Source organism: Culex quinquefasciatus, chromosome 2 (genome assembly GCF_015732765.1).
Source record: "Culex quinquefasciatus strain JHB chromosome 2, VPISU_Cqui_1.0_pri_paternal, whole genome shotgun sequence".
Taxonomy (NCBI): Eukaryota; Metazoa; Arthropoda; class Insecta; order Diptera; family Culicidae; genus Culex; species Culex quinquefasciatus.
Window position 1 is genome coordinate 131664681 of NC_051862.1, and position 18686 is coordinate 131683366.

The 18686-nt window shown below is 39.7% G+C and overlaps 2 protein-coding genes across 5 annotated transcripts in view; one reads left to right on the top strand and one right to left on the bottom strand.

The window, feature by feature from the left end:
- The window catches only part of LOC6031935, a 56814-nt gene extending 54909 nt beyond the window's left edge, over positions 1–1905 (top strand). For all 3 annotated transcript variants that reach the window (XM_038253372.1, XM_038253373.1, XM_038253371.1), the window contains exon 6: positions 414–1905. In XM_038253372.1, coding sequence (XP_038109300.1) covers positions 414–1602 — 1189 coding nt within the window. In that variant the 3' untranslated portion in view covers positions 1603–1905. The remainder of the gene's footprint in view (positions 1–413) is intronic.
- Positions 1906–4420: 2515 nt separating this feature from the next.
- The window catches only part of LOC6031934, a 65287-nt gene continuing 51021 nt past the window's right edge, over positions 4421–18686 (bottom strand). For both annotated transcript variants that reach the window (XM_038256818.1, XM_038256819.1), the window contains 2 exons: positions 9106–9630; positions 4421–5821 (listed from right to left, as the gene is read on the bottom strand). In XM_038256818.1, coding sequence (XP_038112746.1) covers positions 4761–5821; positions 9106–9630 — 1586 coding nt within the window. In that variant the 3' untranslated portion in view covers positions 4421–4760. The remainder of the gene's footprint in view (positions 5822–9105; positions 9631–18686) is intronic.

Below are 18686 nucleotides of genomic sequence, written 5' to 3' on the forward strand. Positions count from 1 at the left end.
AAATTTTCCAGGATATCCCAAGAATTTAGCAACCCCAAGAAATTGAACTGTTTCAAATATTTTTTAAAGTTTTTGCCTCGCTTCCCCATTCAAAATCGGTCCTTAAAATTAGGGACCTACATAGGGAAATGAAATGTTCTGGGAGAATTTTCAAACACCCAAAGTCATTCAAATTTAAGGTTGAAAACTTGTAGTTTTTTTTTGTGTTGGCACTTTTATTGTACCGAACAAGCACAAACATAATAAAAACTACCAGATTATTATCAACAACAGTTGTACAATACTTGTAATTGTTATAAGTCTCGTTCAGGGGGCAAAAACAACATTTTTTTAACTTCAAAATTTTAATGTAAACTTAACAAAAAAGCTACTTAGATAAAGCTCCTCACTATTTTTTTTTTCATTCCTTCCAGATGGCGCCAGGAAAAGAAGGTCCTATCGCAGCTGGAATCGCTCGCGTCTCGTCTCCAGCTGACGACCCCGACACCGACCACGCCGTTCAACGGAACAACGGTGGGGGCACCCCTCACCACCAACGGATTGAACTCGCTGCGGGCGAGCAAACGCAGCCAGATGAGCCGCCGACCGTCGACCGGGTTTGACAACCCGGGCTACGTTCCTGGCGTTGAGACCAACTCGGTGGACATTGTGCAGCAGTACACGGCGTATAACAATCTGTACGGGTCTCAGAGCGAGTTCAACGCTAGTATATTCGGTTTGAACCCGTCGCAATACATTGGACCTCCGCCGCCGGCGCTTGGTCCGGAGTGCAAGAAGACGCAATCGCTGCTGGATCTTCGATTCATTTTTCCGCCCAAATTTCTAGGATCTAGCAACAATAACAACAACATCGAGAAGAAAGCTCCAGCCAAAGAGGGAAAGGGAACGGATGAGACGGATAGCAGTAGCGTGTTGAACAACAACCTCAAGAACAAGATCAACAACAAGCTCAATGAAAGTGGAAAGGGCATCAAAGACAGCAACAGTGTGATCGAGATGAATACCGACCCGACGTCGGGTGCGGTCAACGATCCGATCTACTACACGATTGAGTCCAACAAAACCAGCAAGATCCTTGGCCGGAACTGCGTTTCGCTGGAGAACCTCGGCAACATCACCCTGACCGAGTCACCACTGCCATACAAGAAGAACGACTTTGCTCAGTATCGGTACGGGAACAACCTGCTCAAGAACTACGCGCTCAATCCGTGGAACGTGATCGCGTACAACCCGGCTTACAGCGCGTACCCACCGGCGTACTTCCACTACGCCCACCAAATGCACCCGTACCACATGTACCACATGCACCACAACAACTTCCCACCGGCAGCGGGCACTCCCGGTGGAATGGCCAACGGAGGCGGAGGCGGTGGTGGTGGCTACTTTGCAGCACCTCATCACGCGATGCACGGAGGAGGCGGTCATCACATGCACCACGGCCTGGGACCAGGAGGTGGCGGGATGGCGGCACCGTACAGTGCGACCCACTCGACGCTCAGCTATGGGTACAGCAACGCGTACCTCAACAGTGCAAACAACAGCCGGCAGTCGTTGGGCAACGAGTCGGACGACTTCCGGAAGTACCGGGATGTGGCGCTGTGAGGGAGAGGAGGAGGAGAAGGTGGCCGGGACCGGGAAATGTGCATAGACGAGAGAGTTGTTTTACGAGATGAATATATTTATTTAGTGGTTAGGAGACGCGATAGTGTTACAAATTTAGGGCGGTGAAGCGAAGAAATAATACTCGAAAATAAAATTGAAGAAACAGAAGTGGTGCAACGAGGACATCACGTATAAGTAGACAAAGAATCAATAGTGTCACAGTTACCTTGTAAAACCTAAGAACAATACACTGTATAGAGACAAAGACAATAAAATGCAACGAAACATAACTTTTAAACGGAACAATTCGTTTTTTTCATTGCGATATCACAGTCTTGTTCCAACCTACAATAAGCTTCGAAAAGATTGCAAAAATGTTATGTCGTTTTAGAGTACAGTTAAACCTCGCATAGTGCGCAGGCGTTACGTTTTGTATTTCTTCGCCTACTCTAAAATGACATAATATGTTTGCAATCTTTTTGAAGCTAATTGTAGATGGGCACAAGACGAATCAATTGCTTAAAAAAGATTGCAAAAATATTACGACAAATTTGACAAATCGACAAACTACAAAGCGTAACGCCTGCGCACTATGCGATGTTTAACTGTATGTACACAGAAAAATTATTTTACGCCGAGGCGTTACGCTTTTTATTTCATTGTTCTCCCATAATTATTGCAAGGTCTTTTGTGGTCTCTATTGAACGACTCCACCGAAGCTTGGTTTGGTGTGTTGTTTGTTTGTTTGTATAACCTGGAAGACGACTCCCACACCTGGAATAACTTAAGCGTGGTAAGCGTGGTTGCATCTCACCCTAGTTGGTCTAGGTTTGATCCCAGTCGGCCCCGGTGGAATTTTTAGAGACGAGATTTGTCTGATTAAGCCTTCCATCGGATGGGAAAGTAAATGTTGGTCCCTGCCTAACCTAGAAATTAGTCCAGGTGTAGGTGTAGGAGTCGTCTCTTGAAAACAACTATTTCAGTGGAGTCACTGGTCTACAGTTGTACTCACAATCCAAAGGTCGTCAGTTCGAATCCCGAGGTGGATGGGAGCTTATAGGTCAAAGGATTGCTTGAAATTGTGAAGCCTTAGGATACGCTCCGATCGGTCCTTGTCAGCCCGATTTTGATTTTGAGTACACCCAGAACTGGGCATCGGCATACGAGAGAATAAAGAGCACGATTCGGTAGTAAAATGGTACTGTGTGCGGACTGAGAGGATAAATCCCGAAATTACCGAGAGTACTTTACTCATGGGTTCATCTTCAAAAAAGTTCATCTATCAAAAAAAAAAGTACCGGTACCGAGACTCGAACCCAAGACCTTCGGCATATTGAACCGTGCCTTTGCCGTGTGGGCCACCGTGGTTCGGTGACAAAGTGGCGGTCATGTGTCCATATAAGCCACTCAATAGGATGAACTGTTCCAATGAACGAATGAACACGCGAGAGGACTATACTCTCGCAAAATAGCACTTTTCTCACGTTTCTTTTCGTGAGGACTATCCTCTCGTTCTTTAACTTTGGGTGTAGGAAGCTCGCAATAGAAAACGCCAAGGTAATGCTGTTGAGCGAACAATTTGATTTAATTCCTAACTTCTAAACATTAAAAAGGGTTATGGATGACGCTGCAGGAATAAGTTGTCTCTGTACATTTACTGTGTGTTTCGCTCAGTACTTGTACAGAGCCAAATTAGAAGGCTAAAAGACTTGATCACACACACACATACTTCCTCAAATGGCCCTTCGCTGACTTAGTTTCCGTCCTTTATATCTTCTTCTATGACTCCTAGTCGACCTATCCACCTAAAATTTCATTATCTTTCTTCTAAAATTTGCGTCAGATTTCACCGATAAAGACCGATTAGATTAAATTAACAAAATTGAGAAAACAAAATACAAAGAATCGTTGTGCCAGAGCCAGAGAAAACGACCTATTACAAAACGTAACGCATCTGCAAAAAAGAGGTTACTCTGTACACTACATAATAATCTGTGGTAAGACAATTTCGTAACGCTTAGCACTGAAAATCGCCGTGATGTTGGCAAAAAAACGAGCATTTACCCTCTGAGGAATGAAACGCCAGATAAGTCTGATGGTTTAATAAAATCGGGCAGACGAAGGTCGATCGGACCGTTAAATTTCTTAGCGGGTAGTCACTCCTGTTTTATTCATTTTTGAGCTTGCGTTACGTAATGTTACGAACCGTGGAAACACATTTAATAAACTAAAAACTATATCCACCTCGTTGGTGTAGTATTTTTTTTCCTCTAAAATGTAGCAATAGCCATCCTTAAAATGTTAGAAAAATAAGCTTCAGTCACACTGACCAACTCATAACTTGTGATAGGGTTGTCACATATAGAGCTCCCTCTTTTTACGCGATGCGTTACGTTTTTCTAATTTGTCGATTTCTCTAAAACGACGCAACATTTTTGCAACCTTTTAAAGGCAATTTGTAGGTTTTGTTCAGCTCTACAAAACGCTTTTTGAAGCTTGCAAAAATATTGCATGGTTTTAAAGAAATCGACGAAATAAAAAGCGTAACGCCACCGCGTAAAAAGAGGTTTCTCTGTACAATTATACAATTATGCACAGGCGTTACTACAAAAAACCAGATTTTCCAACCGTTCACAAGTTATAGTGCTCCTTAAACCAGTTACCTTCTCAAAAATCATCCAACTTCTAGCGAACATACTTCGGGAGATTTTACCTTATCCACTTTAAAAAGTAGATCATCAACAGTTCCCGTTTTCCAAATCCTCTGATGTGCCTGTCAAAAATTAGCATTCGGAGTGATTGAGTGAAAACACTTGCCTTTATTTACTCTCACATTTCTTTATTCAAAACCAGCCTAATCCAAAGAGTTTTCTACAAAGCAGACTTCCTCCTATTTGCGTTATTTTCTCATGAAAAACATCGCTGAGAACCTGTATAACATAAAACCCCTACAAAAGAAGCTGCCAATGAATAAATTCACTCACTCAATCCTTATAAGTAGTCAAAATTAATGGCTAGTTTTTTTTATTGTTTCTATTTACAAATGGTCACATGAAATTCAACAAGAAATTTGCCACTCCCAAAACAGCGTGGCCCTCCAAACAAACGTTCCAGGTTGCTCAAACTTAACAATCGTCCATAATCGCTTCCGGGTGTGGTCACTGTCTTAATGCATCCCGATCGATGCTGGCACTCGTTTCGTCGAACACCACTCCCCTCCGGTAGCCGTCTCCGGACGCTTCCGGTTGCTGATCCCCCACCTGGAAGGAGCCTATCACGTACACTTGCTGGCTTTCCGGCTCTCGGGCACTTCGAGCGTTCCGCCGCGCTTTCGAGTCCTTGTCGCCTTCACCGCTGTCCAGCGAGTTTCCACCGGACTCGCCGTTCAGCAGGAAGTTCCCGAAGGACGCGTCCAGCAGGCTGAGTATCGAGTTGACGGCGGATTTTTCCTCGCTGGTTTCTTCATCGGAGGTGGACGGTTCCGCCGGTGGTGTTTTGGAGGTCGTGGGAGGAGTTGCTGTCGTGGTGGTCGTCGTCGAAGGTTTCATCGTTACGTGTGGAACTTGCAGCGCGCCCCCGGTGTCGTCCCGACTGACCACGTGTCGGATGACGGGATCCTCGGAACCGATCACCGGAACCAGCTTGGGCAGCTGCATCAGGGTGTCGTTGTTGTTGAGTCCGTACGTTTTCACCTTGGAGTGACCTTCGATGATCAGGTAGAGTGGGGCCACCGGCCGTGGAGGTTGGTTGAACTGCGCCAGCACGGGGTCCATGGTTTGCTGGTAAGGTCGCATCGTGGTGCTGGTCGTCGTGGTCGTCGTCGTCGTGGAGGTCATTGGCGAAACGTACGTTGCGGGCGTTACGAAAGGTGCCTTCATCGAGGTGCTGACCGTGGGAAACACCTTGGTGGGTTCGGCCGTCAGGTACTCGGTGGTCTGCGGCGGGTGGATGATGGTCGTGGCCATCGCGTTGATGTTCTGCGGGTTGTAGAAGCTGGACGTGTACTCGGTGATGGTGTTGGTCATGGCGGTTTTGGTGAACGGGTAGGCTTTCTCGTTCTGGAGGATCGTGTGCAGGATTGGTTTCTTGGGGTTGCCGTGGCCGATGTCGTTGGGGGTTGTGAGCCGCAGTGTGGTCGTGTACTGTTGCTGGCTGGGTTGGACGGCCTGCTGGTGGAACGAGTTCATGTGGTACATGGGAGGTTCGGTGTACTTTGGACCTGGAAAATAGAAAAATTTGTATAACGTTAAGATTGATTCCAATCATAAACTTTTCAAGATTTGATAAACAGAATTGCATTTTGTTCATTTCTAACTTTTGTGGCAAATTCTGACACAAATAGAATCATTCTATGAAACCAAGCTTTTCCATTGGATTTTGCATTCTTAACCTTCTAACGCCCAGAGCTAAAAATAGTTAATGATCAAATTTCGGTACAATAATGCAGGAAATACTTTACTTTGACTCACAAACAGGTTGCCAGGTTGCCAGATAAATCTGGCATTGCCAGATTTTTTGAGTTACCAATTTGAAAAAAAAAAAAATTTTTTCTTCCACACATTGTTTTGTCGATGTATTTTGTTTATTTTATGAATCTATAATGTATAAATAGTGAAAATACACTGTTTTTGAACACAAAATTGCTTATTACTTTGAGAAAAGTGGCTTGCCAGATTTTTTCCAGATTTTTTGGCAGATTTTTTCTGTTCAGACCTGGTAACCCTGCTCACAAACATCAAATCGGTGCAAAAAAGCACCACCAGCTCAACTTTAGACAGCTGCCAAAATAACAGGATTTGTTCTAAGAACGAGATTTTTTCAGCGAATTCATGTTAAGATGTCCCCTACACAACTCTTCTAGTGCGTCCATCCCGGGAATTCCCGGGACAAAAATCCCGGGATTTTTCCAAAACCGGGAATTCCCGAATCCCGGGATTTTTCATATTTTGTCCCGGGAATTCCCGAAATTGAAAACATATCAAATTTTGGTCTAGAAATTCAGATTTGGTTGTGGAAATTAGTAATCGATAAGCATTTTAAAGCATTAAAATTTTTATTCGGCATATGACAACATTAATTTGGCAGGGAAAATTGTTAAAATTTTTGTTTACAGATCCGCAAAATGCTTTGCGCCTTAGATATTTTCTACTAAATATTATTTATTTAAAAAAGACTTATTATTATATTCACGTTCATTTATGACTTAAAACTTGAAAAAAGCATAATATTTTAAAAATTATTTAACTTTTCATCATAAACCGGCATCTGGAGCAAATCAGGAAAAAGTAACGAATTAAGACAGCTGTTTAAGCTAATTTGTTTTTGAAATAATGTTCTGATTGTTTTGATTGATTTCGATTACAACAGGAACAGATCAAAACAATTAGTACACAAATTTCCAAATTTATTGCTCTAAAATCTCCTGTACCTATTCAGACTGTAGTCCCGATTATCCCCAGTTGGTAGTTGATTGGTAGTGACTTAAAGATAATTTTTAAAATATGTTTTTAAATATAAAACATAAAATTCGAAACTTATCCAAAGTGTTATATTGTCTGGTATAATTTTATTTCTTGTTGTTTTAGACACTTTCAATGAAATTGTATAAGCTTTTGTAGTTATATTATATGAATAAAAAAATAAAAGAAATATATTCAAAATTCTGGTTCAATTAAATTCCAAAGCACATCAAAATACACATTTTTTAAATTGTGTTTTACACTATCTAAAGACTGCTGTCCATGTTCAGATTGAAGTGTAGCTTATCACCATTAACTGTTTTGAGCTAATTCTATGATTTAAGCTAGAAAAACGTAACAAATATAATGAAAACATAGATTTTATGACTGCTGCAAAAATTTCCCGGGATCCCGGGAATTCCCGGGATTCAAAAAATATTTTTCCCGTTTCCCGGGAAATTCAAAACCCGGGAAAATTGGACGCCCTACTTTTAACAGAATTCAGTTTCATTGAGAAGAATCTGAAAAATGGTAAAATCAGTAAAAAATCACTTTGACCCAATCTCACCCCCCAGACCCAATGTCACCCCCACTTAAATTAATCTTTCAACTTTTGCATCATGGGTGTCAGATGACTAAAAATGTTTTATTAATTTTAACTTAATTGGAATTTATCACGCAGCAGTTTGCATGAATCACAGTCAAACCACGGGATTGAAACTCGTCTGAAAAACCTGTATCATTTTCTCATTCGAAACAGTGGCGCCACGTGGTGGTAGCTGCCCTGTATATTACACTGTGAAATTTTCCATGGCCAATCCAAGGAACCAGAAGGTGACAACAGAAATGTCCGTCCAAAAGGGGTGCTGCAAAAAAACTTATTATTTTTAACAAATTTTCGAGCAAATCAGCAACGAATTACAAGTTTGACAGTTGAACAACACTTAAAAGTTGGTTTTGTTATTTGTTTTTGCAAAACCGCATATTTTTAACGAAAGTGCCAAAAATTTTCGTATTCACCTTTTGCCTCTTGGTGGCGCTTTGTGTTAGTATGTGTGTGGTCGATGTTTACGGACGTGCACGCAGAACACAAAACAGTGAGAACTAGCGAAAATGCCTCACTTTCTTCTGATACTAGTCGCCATATTGAAATTGCTTGAAGATTCATACCCGTGGTCAAACGCTCGGGTAGTCAGATGACCCTTATTTTTTTCATTTTAAATTTCTTATAACTTTTGACCAAATTGGATGCTTCCGGTTTCAAAAGATCCAGATTTGTCTATTTTTTTAAATGTCAGATGGGGAACAAATATGGTCCATTTTTACCGGAGATATTCCGGATTCCGTTGGGATACCCAGGCCCTCCTATATGGGTATTTGGTCAATATAACAAAAACTTTTTGACAGAACAATGTTGGAAACGATACAAAACTTCAAGGAATCATCCCAATACATTATCCTGCAAAAATAATTGACATAAAGATGTCCTACGGGACATCGAAACCGAGTGCATGTGGCCTCCAATTGACATCAGCTCAGTGCACCGTTTCCGGTGAACTTGTTCCGGTGCCCGAAGGTATGGGCCATATCAGTTATTTTCGCAGGATAATGTACTAGCATGATTCTTCGATGTTTGTCATTTTTGACATCTGTCGAAAAGATATTGTTATATTGAACAAATACCCATATTATTGAAAATGACCGAGAATAGGAATTTACAGCATTTCCACCTGGAATAATAGTAAAATAAACTAACTTTTGAGCTTGAATAACTAGCCTAAGACCTTTCTCGAAGTGTCAAATCAATTTGTTTTACTATTTTAAGCTTTAAAAAGAAAGAATAACTAACTAGGGTTTTCAGATAATTATAATTTTGTTGTTATATTTTATTTTTGTGCATTGTGTTGATTTGGCACAGGTACCTATTTTCGTATGATTAGAATATTTTGGAAAAAAATGGTAATTTTAACATAAATGTTGTCATCCTAATTTTTATTCTTCTGTAGTTTTTAATAAACTTAATAAGGAATTCAGACAAACTCACCCTGATACTGGAAGCTATGCCCAGGATGTGGCTGCGGTTGATGTTGCTGCTGGGGAACCGGTCCCGGCTGCGGCCGATACCGGAAGCCCTCCCCTTGGGGCAGTCCTTCGTACCGCTGTGCCTGATGAGTGCTGGCCTGCGTCCACAGATACCCGTCCCCTCCGTCCGGCTGCAGGTGGTTGTTCAGCGGCGGTGGCATCAACACCGTTGGTAACTGGTTGATCTGGTGGTGGTAGTAATTTCGCCTCATTGGCCCGCTGTTTGACCCCCACGGAACTTGCTGTGGCTGCTGCTGTTCTACGATGGCCTTTTGCTGGTTGCTGGCCTTTTTCGATGGCACTCCGAGCAGCAGAATGTCGTTGCCCTTGTCCTTGTTGGCAAGGTTCTCCGACCAGTACCGAACGCGGTCCAGCACCGGCGGGCTGTAGTCGTACGTGGGGTCATTCTTCAGCGGGTCACCGCGACCCACCGGGAGCCACTCGTTGTACTCCATGCGGGGGGAGAAGAGGGGGCGGTTTTTGTTATCTGGGGGGAAAAATTAAGATGCAATAGTGAAAAATGTAAAACCACAAAACCCAGCTCAAGGATCCATCACCCCACAAGATAAGAGGCCATTGGCACATACACTTGAAATTGATATTAACCACCAACGACGAATCGCACAGAGCCGGTTTGTCAGTCGGTACAAAAGCTCAACCATAGTGGGGGAGATGTCTGGAGTGGGTTGCCAGGTAAAGTTACCTGACTTGTTCAGCTATTGTTATTGGCATTACAGCATAAGCCACAGTTTATGGATTTGTACGGGAGTTGCTTGAGGATACCCGAGTAGGAAAGTTTGGATCATCATAAAAAAATACGTTCATAAATCTACTGTATGGATCAAATCAATGAGATCAAAACGATCAAAATCCGATCAGCCTGTCCGGAGATAATCGAGTGACAGTTTTTTGATTAACATCCTACACACAGACATTTGCTCAGAACTTGATTCTGAGTCGATCTGTACAGGTGAAGGTGGGTCTAGGAGGTCAAATTAAGGGTGCACAGTAAACAAGGAACGGGTGTAGGGGTAAGCGTGGTTGCCTCTCACCCAGTCGGCATGGGTTTGATCCCAGACGGTCCCGGTGGCATTTTTCGAGACGAGATTTGTCTGACCACGCCTTCCGTCGGATGGGGAAGTAAATGTTGGCCCCAGTCTAACCTAAAGGGTTAGGTCGATAGCTCAGTCCAGGTGTAGGAATCGTCTCTCTGGGTCCTGCCTCGGTGAAGTCGCTGGTAGGCAGTTGGACTAACAATCCAAAGGTCGTCAGTTCGAATCTCGGGTGGATGGAAGCTAAGGTGTAAAAAGAAGTTTGCAGTTGCCTCGACAACCAAACCTTCGGACACCTAGTTTCGAGTAGGAATCTCACAATCGAGAACGCCAAGGCAATGCTGTAGAGCGATTAATTTGATTAGTAACCAAGGAAGTTGTTGTCTTTTTATTCCAAAATTGTTAAACTTACGTACCCCATTCTGCAACAATCTAACTGTAAAAATAGTCAAACTTTGTTGTAAATAACTTTGAAGGCAGTACTTTAGGGGATGAATAAAAAATCATATCGATAGTTTTCGTAATTTTGAAGATACTAAAACGACTGTAACAAAAATCTTGGTGCAAAAGCTTGGATTGATGTGTATCGTAAAGAAGTTCATTTTACGGTTTTTAATTAAATGGAAAACGTCATAAAAATATAATTTGTTACTTTTTTTTTCAAAAGATTATATTTGCTTTTTTTATTTTTGATATTTGCTTTTTTATTCCAAAAAAGCACTCTTAAATAAAAAAAAATAAACATATACATAGTTTTATAAATTCATTGGTATTTGAAAAAAACCAGAAAAACTATAGAGCATTTATGTAATATTATTTGAAGCATCTTGTGACACGTTTTGTTTAACCTTTTCTTTAATCCTTTCAGGCATGATGGGTCATACATGACCCAAAAATGAAAATTTCCATAACTAGCCTTTAATATTCGAAAGGTCGTAAGAATAATTTTCCCATCATTCACCAATTTTTTTTTTTGAAAATTTAGGCCTTAAATGGTAAAAAAAACTGAAATATGGTGATTTCCTTCAAAGGGGTTTTTTTTTAAGTTTGTTATTGTTTATCAGCAATGGAGCACTTCCATTCGAGCAGTTTTTGCTTTTTTCTACAATGTATTTCTTATGGAGCAAACTGTCAAAAACTGCTCGACTGCGGATGCTCCATTCCCCACGAAAACAGCATGGTTCGAAAAAAAGTTCTCCGATCGGGCTCAACATTTTTCTGGGGTTCCTTGGCCAAAATAATCAGACCAGTATTTTTTTTGTTTGGCCATCAGGGTGACCTACGGCGTGTTAGGGTGGTCCGAAAAGTTGCGTATTTCAATTACAAAAATTTTGGTACCCTAACATGTATAGATCATAGATTGCTGAAATTTTTAAGTTATCGCAGTTTTAGTGAAAAAGTCGATTTTTTCCCGTTTTCGACATTTTCCAATTTCTGCGCGTGGCGCGTCGAAAACCCCAGTTTTTATTTTCAAAAAATCGTATCTCAGAGTATTGACAACATAACTTCACCATTTTATGGTAAGTTATGTAATTTTTTTCGAGGAATCTGATATAATATTTTCAGACAAAGCCTCTTTGGTCCCGAGACCTTCAAAACAGCATTTTAAGTTTACATACGACCAAAAAAAATTTTGAGCCCGATCGGAGAATTTTTTTCTCTCCTCGAATCATGCTGTTTTCGTGGGAATTGCTGTTATGTTATGTAGTATTTGTGAGCCTGTAGCAATACAGAAAATTCTTGAAGATTTAAAAAATAAAACATAAAATTAATCAATTATTTTTAGTTTTGCTAACATATAAAAATCATTCATTCTTTTCTTAATATTGCAAATATTTATTCTTTACCAAAGAGGATTGTTAGTATTTTTTTAGGTAATTGAAGAAATGAAAATAAAGCAGCTTCTCTTTAGCAAAACAGTTGCCATAATTTAACATAATAATCATTGAGTAATTCTCTAGATTTTTTATATCTGACATTTTTCACTAAAATATTTATTCCAAAAATGATTTTATTCTTAATTTTAATTTTTTATTAAGGGAATATTTTGCTCTAGAGTAAAGAATGACAAAATATCTAAAACAGGAGTTTTGGCAAAAAATCGAAAAAAATTCTCACAAAATTACAAAAATCATTTTTAGATGCAACATCAAATTTGCAATCAAAAAGGAGGTTTCAATTGTTTGATTAGGGTCAACTTTTTCAAGTTGCAGTCAATTTCAGATTTTTTCTAAAATTTTTTTTGGCTGTTTAAAATATTTTATGAAAGAAAAGTACCCCTGCATAAAATGTTCTTTAAAAAGCAAAATTTGAATTTGGTAAAAAATGAGCTTATTTCAGTGTATTTTCCAACGAGCCTATTCATTCGAAATGTAATAAATGCAGTAATATTTTTTTCTGTAGAAAGTATTTTTAAATTGCAAAAATTTGAAAAATATATATAAAATTCCCAAAAACTCCCATATTTTTAAAACGGTGCGACAGATTTTTTTTTTTGAAAATACGCATTTTGGGAATTCAACTTTTAGTGATGAATAGTAATAAAAAAAACTGGAATTTGTTTTGCGTATAACATTTTTTTTTCTGAATATTCCTATATTTTGGCTGAAGACACCAAAGCAAGCACAAAATCCCCCCCCGAATATTTACATGCCCATTTTGTAAAACCAACCCGCAAGACTGAAGGGAGCCTTATTAGGAAAAACTGTTGATGCAAAATACATTTTTACACAGAGATTGCATGGGCAAATTCTCACCCAATTAATAAAATACAAAATAATGTTGATTTGTGAAAAGATGAAGAATTTTTCCAATTTTATAATAATGAAAAATAGAATTGTGCATAATTCAGAAAATTTGAACACTAAAAATTATCAATAACCACTTTTTTAACTCGGGAAGTCACCGCAGCCAATATTTATGCAGACATTTTCCTCGGATTGCTTTTTGCTTACTTCTGTGGCATCCAAATGTGACTGTAATGCCATCTAGTGATAGTGGATGGCACCTGTTTTTGCGGTGAGTTATTTTCTCTTCTCGTGCGAGGGATGTTGCGTGGTTTTGCGGTGTGGCATCCAACATCATCGGCTAAACTCGATGATGAAGTATCAAGAGAAATAAACATGCACACGTGATACATAATCGGGAAAACCCCGTTGGATGAATCCACTTAGTGGAATAATTTTGAATTTTTTTGTGAAATAACTTTGATTTTATTTTAAAAAAGTACAGTAAAGTTCAAAAATATTAGAAAAACCCATTCAAGTTTTTTTTAAAGCAAATAGTAGTATGATTCAAAAACGACCACTGGAAAGAGGAAAACCTGCCCATTCAATCGCAGATGACACTTGAAAACGGGTCTTCTCATGTTGTGTGCGGTAAAAGTGAACTATGGAAACTGGCTGGAATGCGTTGCGTGATGTACGTGATGGAAGTTGGAAATGTGGAAACGTGGAACTGGTTAGAATGAGTTTTTTTCTTGCCGTTTTCTCACCTGACAGCTCACGTGGAGAAAAGTGCATTGAACCAGGTGTTACATCGACTTGTGACGACTGGCGGTGGTGCAATAATTGCTTATGGGAACACTGATTTGTTGTGATAAGATGATGGTTGGTGATGAATGAACTTAGGATTTTTTTTATTTAACTGTCGGTTACAAGTAAAAAATACAAAAACATTCTTATTGTTTGTAGAATTGATCTAATGGAAGCGAAAATATTCCTCGATTATGAAAGTAAAATTTACCTCATTATTCAACTCTAAGGTAGCCAATTCTCAATGCCTTAACCTCATTCAGGGCAAACGAACAAAATAAGCGCTTCTCAATAAGTGGCGGTAATAGCCCGCATCATCATCAAATGTAAATGCACACAACGCCCCTGAGACGCACAACTCGTTTGGTGTCATATCACTTACACGTGTGTCTTCTTCGCCCATTCATAAATTTTTCGCCATTCACCTGCTGGTCCTTGGCTTGGTTGGGTGATGCTCACTGGGCAGTTCTTTCTTCTGCATTTTTTCCATGTGATGGCCATCGAAGCCTCCGGAAAAGCCGGTGTTACAAATAAGACCATGACACGTGACGTTTGGCTCACTTCAAACAAGTATCAACTGATCATTTTCAAATCTGCACTGTTACTTTTCTTTAATATTTGCAAAGAATAATTTGTCTTGAGAAAAAATACGTTTTCGCACAATCCCATACATTTAACGTAAACAGCTAAATGACCGATCGTTCACTCTCGGTGGTTGATGAGAAAATTACAAATCGTTTGATTTGTCATACTGCTACAGCAGCATATCTGCTTGAGGATGAGAAAGAGTTTCACTAATGAAATCAATAAAGTGTTCAGCTGATTATCAAAGCGGCTGTGTACTGTCGGCGGTGACTTGGCTACGGTTTTAAACCGTTGCAGTGGTTCTAAAACCTTTATATTTAAATGTGAGCGTCCTTACTGAAAAAAATACATTGCAAACACGATCAGTCCCGCCCGTTTGGATCAATCGGACCGCGCACTGGACTCATAATCCAGAGGTCGCCGGTTCGAATCCCGCGGCGGGCGCTCTAAAATTCTTTGTGTAAATATGGGTATTCGGCGCCGTCGCTTCATGCCATACTCTCGTACACTTAGGAGCCCAGGGCGGCGAAGTCTTTGTAGATAAAAGCAAGACACTAGTGGTTGGTACTAGCAATGGTGGCTGACAGCTAAACTGTCTCTTTGTATAAGTACATTTCTCGAAAACAGAAAATAGATTTCAGTTGTATTTTTTTATTTGGCTATCAACTTTGGGTGGCTTCCCTAGGACCACAGAAGACATTTTCATAATTGGTTTGCTCATACATGTTTAGCAGCTGTCCATAAAAAATGGATTGTAAAATATCGGAAATCGATTTGTTGTCTTCGGCAAAATTTTCGGATGAGGACCAAAAAAATTGTTATTTTGGATTTCATTAAATAGTGACCATGTTTGTCCATTTCTGATAATTTTGTTCAGGTAGCTAAGAATATTTTTCTATTTGCATTTTTGAAGTTTTTTTTTTGTAATTTGGGGAAATATACCCATTTTAATCACACTAAGCCGTTCGACCAATTCCAATTCTCTTGAGTTGGATGTACATAACATTTATTTAAAAAAAGTGTTTTATCCCTTAAAAGTCTGACCCGTTTTTAAAGATTAAATTAAAATTACTTTACGATTGCAAATTTAAGTTTGCATTTTTAATTTATTATAAACACTTGTAGCCCCAACGAAGTCAAAAAAGTTGGAAATGCAATTCCACCGGCTCATACAACCCTTTGTCTAATCTAATCTAATCTAATCAGACCCTAGCGCAGCCAATCTTTCGAAGGGATCCTGGAGAGTGCCTTAGGTTAGATGACGCCTAGCACTCTTCTTGTCATTCATTAACATTTGTAGTGCGCCATTGCATCGGAATGCATTGAAACATCACAAGCGTTAAAGCGGCCAGGCCTACTGCGTAAAGCCGTATCGCAGAGATGACTCGTAATTGGGTTGAGTTTGAGCACTGAGTGTTCGAACAACAGCACAATTCTGAATCGACAGGGGAGGAAGAAGCGTGGGGACACACCACCATACGCTCCGAGATTTTGGTTGCATTCGTTGGGAGCACCATGCTAAGAAGGTTTGGTACTCTGGGACCCTCTGGGATGGGACACTGTATTTCCACGAATGCCCTGGACACTATTTGCCGTGGTTATAGCGCCACAACTCGCTCTCTGTAACAGTATTCCTAATTCCAGTCCAAGCTCACCAAGTTGTCATGGCCTAGTGGTTAGCATTTTTGCTTACCAATCCAAAGGACGGAGGTTTGAACCTCGCCTCAAGCGACTTTGATTTTTCGTTCATATTTATCATTTCTAATTTCTGTGTTCTAATCATTCTCGTTGGGAGCAGATGGACATCGAACCCAGAACCATTCGCTTACAAAGCGAACACCGTAACCAGTCAGCCACGGCCGCTCCCTTCCACCGGCTCATACAACCCTTTGAAAAAAAAGTTTTTTTTATAATAACTTAAGGTAGACGCATCTGTTTTGGATCTACCTTGTTGGAGGTGATTCTTGGCATTCTTCCGGATCGAATGTAACAAGAATCATCCAAATCGGTTGAATTTTCGTCAAGATACAGCCGGTTGAAGTTGCATTTACAACTTTTTTGACCCCCTTGGTGCTTCGCGTAAGTTTTGACCCCGTTGGTGCTATAAGTGTTAAGAAATTTTGAGTATATTTTCCACATTTTTGAAATAGGTTGAAAAATGTAAAAAATTACGAACGTTTACGTAAAAATTACGTGCAAATTATTGAAAAACACCTCTTTTTTCGCATGCTCAAAAATGAAAGGGGTCGTACCGCCCCTCCGTCACGGGATATCAAAAAAGGACCTCGGATTCGTGATCAGGGACAAAAGTTACCCCTTAGGACAAAGTTTCACGCAAATCGAAGAGGGGGGTGTAAAAAATCACGAACGTAAAAATATTTAGTGCCTTCAACTCGAAAACGGTGGAATTTATCAAATGTTTTGTATTCTGTTCAATTATTAATTTGATTTAGCTTTGAAAAATAATTCTTTCAAATTTTCATCGATATTAAAAAAAACAACAAATATATATTTTTGGAACCAGATTTTGCACTAACATGCACTAATGGGATTCAAATTTTTGATGAAAAAAAGGGGTGATTTTTTTTAGTGTGTAACTTTTTTTCTGAATTGTCCTATAAACTACAACTTTTCCGAAGACACCAAATCGATCAGAAAAATCCATATAAAGATCCATGGGTGATTCTCTACCAACTCACACGAAATCGGGAAAAGTTGCCCGACCCCTTTTCGATTTGCGTGAAACTTTGTCCTAAGAGGTAACTTTTGTCCCTGATTACGAATCTGAGGTCTGTTTTTTGATATCTCGAGACGGAGGGGCGGTACGACCCCTTTCATTTTTGAACATGCGAAAAACGTGGTGTTTTTCAATCATTTGCAACCTGAAACGGTGCTGATGAGATAGAAATTTGGTGTCAAAGGAATTTTTATGTGAAATTATTCGCCCGATTTAATGGCGTACTCATAAATCCGGAAAAACGTATTTTTCATCGAAAAATACACCAATTAAAGTTTTAAAAATTCTCCCATTTTCCGTTACTCGACTGTAAAATTTTTTGGAACATGTCATTTTATGGGAAATTTAATGTACTTTTCGAATCTACATTGACCCAGAAGGGTCATTTTTTCATTTAGAACAAAATTTTCTGTTTAAAATTGCGTGTTTTTCTAACTTTGCAGGGTTATTTTTTATAGTGTGACAATGATCTACAAAGTTATAGAACAGACAATTACAAAAATTTTGATGTATAAACATAAGGAGTTTGCTCATAAACATCACGAGTAATCGCGATTTTATAAAAAAAAAACGTTACTAAATCCACCTCTAGGTGGTTGGTGCCTTCCTCGCATGCATGAAGAATACAATACATGCATTAATACACTACACAGTCTTAAAAAAGTGTATAAATAACACTTATTTTTATCAAAATATCTGTCATCCGGCCTCAAAAAATTGTATTAAAAACACTAAAGTACTTATAACTTATGATAGGGTAGTCAGATCTTCAATCTTTTGGGCACGTCTTTTGATTACCTATGAATTTTTTTCTAAATGAAAAAATGACACTTCTGGGTCATTGTAGATTCGAAAAGTACATTAAATTTCCCATAAAATGACATGTTCCAAAAAAATTTACAGTCATGTTACGTAAAAGTCCCATTGACACCAAATTTCTATCTCATCACCGTTTCAGGCTGCAAATTAGTGAAAACACCTCTTTTTTCGCATGCTCAAAAATAAAAAGGGGTCGTACCGCCCCTCCGTCACGGGATATCAAAAAAGGACCTCGGATTCGTGATCAGAGACAAAAGTTACCCCTTAGGACAAAGTTTCACGCAAAGCGAAGAGGGGTCGGGCAGAGTTGGCGGAGAATTACCCACATATTTTCATGCATTTACGTACCCATTTTGTATGACAAGCCCACAAAATTGGATGGATACTTCGCTTCGCTAGGAGACGGTGATTTTAGCGGATTGCAGTCTGGAATTTTGCCATGTGATGTGATGATGGTCTAAGCACAAATTGCCTTAGAATCAATAGTTGGGAGTAGAACCAATTTTCTCTGAACCATCTTCTCACCACCATGGCAGTGCCCATTGCCGGCTCTGCACCGCGCACCAAGGATAGGATAGACGGGAATTGATGATGCTCCACTATTTTAAGGGGACAGGGGAAAACCTCCACAGTGTCCCCATGTTTGTTTTGGCTGATTTTTGCGTGACGTACTTTATGGACGAAGTCTAAAATCCTTCATATCCCAATTATGAAGCAGGCAATTTTCAGGCAGTATTTTGCTGCACTTGATAGACTAGTGTTTTGATCAAAAGAAAGAACTTTTTTTAGTGAAATAACTCGAGAATGATCTGAACAA